This window comes from Squalius cephalus (genome assembly GCF_949319135.1).
Source record: "Squalius cephalus genome assembly, chromosome: 8".
Lineage (NCBI taxonomy): Eukaryota > Metazoa > Chordata > Actinopteri > Cypriniformes > Leuciscidae > Squalius > Squalius cephalus.
Genome location: NC_137129.1, coordinates 8,467,278 through 8,476,480, shown reverse-complemented (window position 1 = coordinate 8,476,480; position 9,203 = coordinate 8,467,278). Strand labels below are relative to the sequence as shown.

Here is a 9,203-nt window from a genome sequence, read left to right as displayed (position 1 = left end):
CTATGGAAGTCAATGGGGTCCATCATCTGTCTGGTTACTGACATTCTTCAAAATATCTTCTTTTGTGTTCAACAGAGGAAAGAAATTCATACATGTTTGTAACAACTTGTTTGGGTGAACTATCCCTTTAACAAAAAAATAAATAAAATAAAACATTTAAAAAAAAAAACCATTGCTTTCAGGACAATGGAACCAGAAGCACTAAAATGCTAAATCGGTTTCGGGTTATTTTCATCCCTGCAGTACTCTATAGAAATAAAATCATAGGCTAAAAATAGACATTTATGAATAAATGTTTTTATAATTTCATCAGAAACCATTTTCTATGACATATTAAGCATACTATGAAATAAAGGACACACAAAAGCTGCCTTAAAAATCTTCTAGATAAAGGCATCCCAGCAGCCAGGATGTTACAAAAACATTGGAATCGGACGTGCCTTGATGTCTTCCTACCTCCATTTGTTCCTGTGTTATATGCAGTTATTAATTATGGAACAGCTATTCTAAAGTTTTACCAAAAGGTTGGGTTAAAATATGCACACAGTGGACAAATAAAGATTTGAAACATCTGTTCGGCCAAAGTTTCATTATCATGCTTTCAAGTTACAAACCTGCCACACAACAAAGAAACTACCAGGCACATATGTTTTCTTTTTTTTTTATTCCAAAAAAACTTCAAAATAGTTTTTTTAAGTTCAGGAAAGTAGAATAAGCTGAAACACAATGCAAAGCATCATATACAGACAGATAAAATACATTTTATATATTGCAGACAAGCCATGTTGGGTATTACATATTTACAATATGTAAACTTCTATATACAATCGTTTTTACATTTACAAAAAAACCTTTGTCTCTATTTTGTCTTTGTATATATATATTTTATATATATATTTTTATAATCCCCACTAGCATTTGTACTACAATAATGAAAAACATTTACAGATCTGTCAATACACTTTCTCTTTTTTTTATATTACAAATTTATTTCCATAAAAATATATCTCTGTACAAAAAAGGTTTCTATTCATTAGTTCTCCTCTCAGTGTCTCTGTCTTGATATCCGCAACGGACCGTTCTAATAAGGTCCTTGAAAGTTTGAAAGTCTGTTCAAAAAAATCCTTTTGGTCAAGTACGCAACTCGAGACTGACTGTATTCCTTTAGGCTTTGGATAGCCAGAGCAGAGCAGTCCTTTAAAAGTCCTTCAAGGCTGGGCTCGTACCTCTTACATACTGGAGAGAAACGCATGGATGTGGTTCTCAAAATGACAATAAAAGGACGAAAAGAAGCTGGAAAAGTGCATACCAAGATATTTTCACATCGACCTCCACACAAAACTGATTTGTTCATCCTGTAGTAAAACATTTTCATAAACTTCTTCAATATAAGCTGTAGTGTGCAATTTAAATATACCGATATGCAGTCTTTTAGGGGTGCCGCTTTTCTGATATGTTATTAAGGGACAATTCATGAGTTATGTAGTTTGTTGGATGTTCACAATATGTATAGCAGATATAACATAGACATTTCCAGAATTAAACATACATTCAGTGAAATCCCGATATTGTCTACATCCAAACTTCTCGCCTTTGAAAGACACTGAAAAAAGACACAAATATGTTTTGACACTACGAGGTGGTCTTGACATTACAACAGGATAACAATTAAGATCGTTGTCTTTGCTTCATATAACTTGTAGCACGCAAGATTAAAAAAAAACAAGCTCACTTTCACGTCATGTTAACAAAACCTTAATGAAAAGGGCTCGTCGCAAATATGTAAATATGTGACATTGTAAATTATTTGAGATGCTGGTCTCCATTTTAGTGTATGTATGTGTGATTCAGTCGGGCTGAGAATAACATAAAATATATGGAGGGCTGCCAGGCACAGCTCGTCACATGAAGACGTAAGCACCAGTTTTGGGTTCTTAAAAAATGGTATGACACTGATAACACATCAGCGCTGTGAAGGGAGCACATCTGATTTAGTTATCGTGCAATGACGACACTACAGACACACTATTTCACTGTTACCATTGCTAAATGCTATGAATAATAACGTAAACGCTGTAATGCTTTTGATTTCTCCCTATATATGTACATGAAATAGGCTGATGCCTTTGACTTTAGCCCTATTCGGACAGGACTAGTTTAACATGGAGAGGTGGGGTAAAGTAATAATTACCAGAGCTTCTCTGTGATTTTAGTTCTGTCTGAATGTGCCATCTCAGTAATCATTACGGACAAAGTCAGTAAAGATTATGGCGACTTTTACCTTCAGTAAAAAGGTCCGGAAAAATTACGTCAGGTAATACTAATCCCATTAAATATGTACATAAATATTTAGTCATTTCCTGTTTAAAAGTAGTTTTTCAAGTATGGAGTCGCTTGAAACATTATTCAGTTGCGTTCTAGACTCTGGGACAAGTCTGTGGCAAAACTCAAGTGTTTTCCACATACCATTCAGATCAGAAAGAAGATCGAAGCACTTGTTAGAGGCACGAAACATCTTTTAGCGCTAGGTAAGTGCCTTTTACCAACACAATCCAATCTGAAGTTAATTACATCGTTCGACCGGACATAACTGTTTTATATAAATATAGGTTATATGTGTTTGCGCACGTGATATCAGAAAGCAACGTAATATGACATGATGACACGAGTTACCCCTCCCACTTCTGCTAGTTTTACTGAGATATCTTATCCTGTGCGAATTGGCCATTAATATTACAGACATCCTGTGGTAAAATTACATTACTCCATCTACCCTTGTAAGGTTAATCCCGTCCGAATAGGGCTTTTGGCAAAGCAGCACCATAGGTTTTGCAATAGATTTGCAAAATTAATAATATTCACAATACAAGAATATTCTAATGACAAATACTAGCTGGAAGGACAAAGAAGACAGAGTGATTACTTGCTTCCTTAAAGTGCAGGTTCTAACCTAAGGAATTATGTGAAGATATAAATTAATTGCACGCTTTAGGGTGCTGGTCTTTATTTTTTGTATTTGTTTGATTCTCTTAAGCTAAGAATAACAAAGACTCGACTAAACAGAGAAGCAGCGTCTTTGAAATTCTCCCCTAGCAACTGGCAGCTCTTGACCATTGTGCAATAATAACAAAAATGGAGCAATAAGAAGAGATTAGATACACCACATTTAGCGTTACCAAGGCACTGTTACGAGAAACAGATGGACAAGTGTGAAACACAGTCTGTCTGGATACTTTAACAACAGTATGGGTTCAAATACACATATAAAGATGACAATGAAGTAGAGGAGATGACTTTGAAGCCCTTTGTGCCTTGATTTATGTGTGTGTGTGTTAAGTGTAATTTTGTAGCATTTTAAAAGGAGCTATTTCTAATGTCAGAATTATAAATCTGGCAGCATTGCTATTGTTGTAGGTTTACTGAGGCATAAAAATGCACATCTGCAGCAAAATGTTGTCTGATATGTGGCAAATGCTTTAAGATGACGTCTACACTGATAAAGCAATTCAAAACGAAAAAAAAGAACAGCCATACGACAGTCTTGTAAATATAAAGTGAATGTCAATAGGTTGAAGATAATGTACCTGCTAAACTCCTGGCCCATAAAATCCCAAGGGAAATACAATCTTTGCTTTTTCGATCAACTTACAATTGAAACAATCTCTGGGTAATATCACATTAACAGAACGATGATAGGCTACCGATTTCAAAAGTAATAAACCTGTAAAAGCAATTATATCAGAGATTGATTTCAGAAGCTGAACAGTCCAGCACATAAACTGGAGGAATTTAAATGCCCACTGGAAAGTAAATGCCGACATCAGGTAACAGAGGCCATAAGACAAGAAAATCGAACCGAATGATGCAAAAACAAGCAGCGACAATAATATTCAATAACTGAATTACAAATCTCAAAAACACCGGCCAGTTAAAGGATGCTGCACCCAGAATATAGTGTACTCTGACAACAAAATACAAGTTATTCAGTATGCAGATCTATCCCAAGCTGTTGCTCATCTTCAAACCTTCCCATCAAGTTATTGGGGCAAATGCATGCAAATAAACAACCAGCATTGGATTAGTATTTTAAGGAGTGATTTCTAAGCCCCTTTTGCTTATCGTAAGTGTGGTGTGGGCATGGATGACATGGAGGAATATGCAGGGAAACAGATTATGACACAAAGCTACAGAGATTAAAGATTTTCACGCTTATTTGGTGTTGGCTCCTTTTGACTAAATCCGTCATCCTTATCCTTGACTTCAGAACTTGAGGACTGAAAGCAGACCCTCCCTTGGTTATGAAAGACATATTTCAAGTTATATTTATCTCCGTACTTCAAGTCTTCAAGGGCTGTGTTGCTTTTTTAATCTATGTATGAAAATCATTTGATCCATGACATTCAATGACATCAGAAGCCCACCACCTAAAATCTGCCTGACATCAGGAATATCTATAAACGCTAGTGAATGGTTCATCGACAAGTCCCAGCCATTAAACCAAGAACATCAAACTCAGAACATCCAAATCCACTCCTTTGTAATATAGAGGAAATCCAACCTTCCAATGTGGGCTGCTTTTCTTCTGTCAGTGTGGGAAAAAGAAAATAACAGCCGATAATGGCCGTGAAGTCAGCTCCATAAAGCCCCTGAACACATAAACACGTGCACCGTGTCTTTTCATGTTCTCCGCTGGGCTGCTCAGAGGGTTGGACTGTCCATTCTCAGTCAGGATCATGATAAGATGGTGCGAGAACACTTGTTCCTTCAAGCTGGAATGAGAAAAGAGATGCTACAGCTAGAATCCATGTCTTCTAATAAGCCTCTGAATCTCATTCCTCTTCAAGTCGAGGTGTGGCGTAACATGCTCAGGGAACTGATGTGTCAGAGAGAGTGTCCTCAGTGAAGTCTGCACTTGTTTGTGATTTCAGTTCAAGGTGGATATGGGATAAAATAAGCCAAAACGCACTCCATAGAAAACAACTCAAGGTAAAAAAGTTAAACAAAGCTTCTCCAGCAACATGCTTCTCTTGACTTCCTGTTCACATGAAGGCTTCCTCTACCTCAAGAGTAAGAATGGGCGGGCTTCGTTTGACCGAACAATGTACCTCTTGTCTTTTTTTGGCAAGCGACGACTGTGAGCTTCACATGTGTCCCTCGCGCTGCCACAGTCAAACAGGACGTTCCCTCAGAAGGAAAAAAGAGGAGACAGCAGAAGAGTGTAGGAACAGAGTTTTAGCTAGCAAACACTGACGTGGTTCTTTATCAGTGCATCTCTGTTGATGCATTTTTACAGCATTGTTATCAAGGTTTATCACTTTTTGTCACATTGGAATTGGTTTACAGATGAAAAACAAAAAAATCCTCCTCTTTAGTCCATCCGTCCGGCCCATTCGTAACTATGGGGATAGTTGTTTGGAGAGGGAAAGACTATATCCAGCCTGTGAAAAGAGGAAAGAGAACGGAGAAGGAATTAAGAGTAGAGAAGACACATTTATCTGCAGTGTTGGAGAAACTACTACGAAACTTCTCAAGAGACATAGTTAAACTACTGTCAAATTTACTATAGCTACAGTTCAAGTTACTAAAAAAAAGTACCTAACTATGTTGAAGCAGCTGAATCACAACTCCCAATGACAGTGCTTTTGATTACTTGCTCGGCTTAAACAGTTGTGCGCAAAAAAAAAACAAGAAAAAAAGAAGAAGCTATTTTTGTTTCAAAAGTAGCCCATTAATGGAAAAGCTATTTTAAAAACAGCTGAGGTACTATTAGGAGACCGAAAAACGTAGTAAACAGCAATGCTACTTTTAGTTGGTTACTGCCCAAAACTGCTTTTCAGATGGAATGGATAAGAAAAAATAGAGAAAGAGGGGTGCTCGACACAACTGTTTCATAGTAATATTATCACAACACTGCAATAGTAAGGTACATTTTTAACTTAATTCATAAAAGTAATCAAAAAAATCCTCAGAGCCTGTTTCAGGTTCAAATCAGCAGACGAGACTTAAATACATGGGATACAGGGGGGAAACCTATATATATATATATATATATATATATATATATATATATATATATATATAAACTTTGAAAAGGGTACAACAGCTGATATAAATAAATTAAAATTCAATATTTCTCTATCCTTATCCCCTTGCCTCAGCAGTTTGTTTTCCATTTTGACTAAGGGCAAAACTAGGGCGATAAAGTCAGTTTCAGAAGTAAAATTTCTCCAGTTTTAATTCCCCCTCTCCCCACTCAACATTCAAACAAACTATATGCTGAAAAGGCAGTTTGGGTAAAATAGCAGAAATATACAGCAAATGATGCCACTAAATCATTCCAAAGCAACTATGTGAGGATATATTGCTTTTTTCCCTTTCCCTGAGGTCTATGTCCTCATTCGGCTTATTATATTGCAAGATGTGGTCGGCAATGACCTTTTCATCTCTGATGCCATGCTAGTTTGTACAGTAGTCTAATGAAGCACGTTGTATGTGGATGCAGAATGCTAAGGTCACAGTATGACTCTGAAATCTAGAAAAATGTCTAACAAGTTCTAGAAAAAAAAATCAATAAAAAAAATCACAAATGGCTCGTTTCCACCGAGCAGTACGGTACGCAATTATTTACGTTTCCATTGTCAAAAGTTGTGAATGGTACCAAAATGCCGAACCGTACTGTACCACTTTTTCGGTACCCTTCCGTTGGGGTACCTAGCATAGTGGTATGGTACCTAAAGGGTGGAGCTAGACTCACTGCAGAACACTGATTGGTTGACAGAGAACTTGCGCGTGCTACAAGGGAAACGACAACATTTTTAAAACACAACACCGTTGCAAAACAATGTCGGTGCGCAGCATAACGTTACCGTGGTCGACCCAGGAGGTGCAGACCTTCCTGGGTATCATGAAATGAAAAGGTTTTTCAGCATGTTTCTGAGAAGATGGCTGCCGAGGGGTTCCAGCGGACGTCCGAGCAGCGCCGCATTAAATGCAAGAAACTGCAGAGTGACTACTGTAAGGTGAAAGACAACAACAGCCGGAGTGGTGTACACAGAAAAAATTGGAAGTGGTTCGATATGATGGACGCAATCTACGGACACAGACCGGCGAGTTTGGGAAGAGAAGGAGGCATCGATACGAGTTAGGATACTGTTTCAAAAGAAAACAATTATCTCTGTTCCAAAACCTGATGGACTTCCTATGGAAACACGCTCCTGGCGCAAAGGCTGTTCCAAAATGTATTCTGAGGCAAACTGAAACATAGTTATTAGCTAACATATTTGGCTACAATATCATAGCTAGTATGTGCCCGAAGCAAAAAAAAAAAAAGGCTTCATGTAATTTTACAAAATTCCATTTAAAGTCCCGCACAATTACGGTTTTATCTGAATACAGATAAAAATCATTTTGAGATTATTACAGATACAGGCTCTGCAGCACAACCCCAGTCATAACAAATCAAAGCCAGGCCGATCACTGAGAATGAATCTTTCTGGTTGAAGACTCACCTTTGACTAGAGAGGTCGCTATACTGCTGTGCACACTGTGCTGACCGTGAACTCTGTCTCATTGGCCATGATGTCAGTGGGCTGGATATTGCGGTCATACATAGGGTTTTCGAAAGTCGCCCTTCCGTTGGTGTTCTCATGGCCCACATAACCATTGAAGGGTACTTTGGGCCTTTTTCTGAAAGCAAGCAAGACAAATTAACAAATATTCTGGAGGAGTGATTCATAATACATACACAAATAAATTTACAATAAATTATAAATCTTCCGTGAACTGCTTTACCTGTGTTTGTAGAGATAGAGAGCGAAGCCTGCTATAATCATGGCAATAAAAGGCACTAAAATGGCTGCTGCCACTGAACTGCTATTGGAGGCAAAGTTATAGCCTGGATTCACCCCAGTTGGATCAAGGCCCTCTGTAAAATAACATACGAAGGAACCATTTATGAAATAACAATAACTAACCACAAGTTAAAAGTTCAGTCAAAGCATGTGTTCAAATTGATTTTAAAACCATGTAACAAATAAGAAATTAATACATGAAATGTGGCAACTTCATATCTCACTGTTTTGTATAACTCAACTAGGGGACGTGTTTTTGAGAGATGTCAAACTGCATTATACTGACAATGCTTTTTTAATTACAGATATCAAGACATGGCAAAGATGAAGTCATTCTGAATTCACTTTTCTATTTCGACCACAGAGCTTTCCTAAACAACAAGAGAGTGTCAGTGCACCTGTTCATCAGACAATGCCAAAAAGCTTCCCAATAACATCAAGGCTGCAAGTGGGAGATTCAATTAACTAACTCAATAGAGCCAGCTCATCAAAACAACATAAAATGATGGAATATGGGTGTGCACACACACACACATGCTCTTTCCCCTACAGCCCCTCTTATTAATAAATCTTCTGTTTGCTCAATCTGTCAGACGATGTTGGGATATGAGTCTATACAGCTGTCGTTTATAAATGAAGGCGCACCTTTTTCATCACAGCAGGATTTGACAGACCGTTCATGGTTTGGCCTCCACAAGCTGTACACAAGATACTTAGACTGACTCTAGTTTTCCTTTCTCTCTTTCTAAACTGTATGATAATAATACATGATAGCTGTTGTGCGCAGCATTGGCAGTATATATCATTTTAAAACATTTCATTGATAAATAATTATAGAGGAATCAACACAGACGTAACATTTTAATGGCTTAAAAGCTGAAATGTTTATTGTATTCAATATTAAAATACTTCGCCAGCTTAAAAAAGCAGAGACAACTATATGCAAATAATTAATGGACTGATTTTTTTTTTGAGTATCCCAACCATCTGACACAGATAACTCCCTGAAAGGGTTCAATACCTAATATTTGAATATTTTATTTAATAGAACTCGCAACTCTAGAACTCGAGGGGTAACCATTGTAATGCCCGATCAGAGAATGTAGAATAAGTCACTTGCATAGGGTATAAGGTGAGCTATCATGCAATGCTATGCTACTGCTACTCTAAGCTAGTACACTGAACAGTTTCAGCCAATGGAATCACTTCGGTGTCTTTCTGTCATATATGTTAAAGACTTAAAGTTCACCCCAAAATTCAAATTCTGTCATCAATTACTCATACCCGCGTCATTCTGAACCACTTCTGTTAATCCTCGAAGCACAAATAAAGATATTATTATGAAGCTTGTTT

The 9,203-nt window shown here is 37.4% G+C and overlaps 1 protein-coding gene across 1 annotated transcript in view; it reads right to left on the bottom strand.

Moving 5' to 3' along the window:
* Nucleotides 1–749: 749 nt before the first annotated feature.
* csmd2 (CUB and Sushi multiple domains 2) overlaps nt 750–9,203 on the bottom strand; it is a 305,472-nt gene continuing 297,018 nt past the window's right edge. The window contains exons 69-71 of the mRNA XM_079877810.1: nt 7,792–7,924; nt 7,509–7,686; nt 750–5,438 (exon numbers count right to left, since the gene is read on the bottom strand). Coding sequence (XP_079733936.1) covers nt 7,527–7,686; nt 7,792–7,924 — 293 coding nt within the window. The 3' untranslated portion in view covers nt 750–5,438; nt 7,509–7,526. The remainder of the gene's footprint in view (nt 5,439–7,508; nt 7,687–7,791; nt 7,925–9,203) is intronic.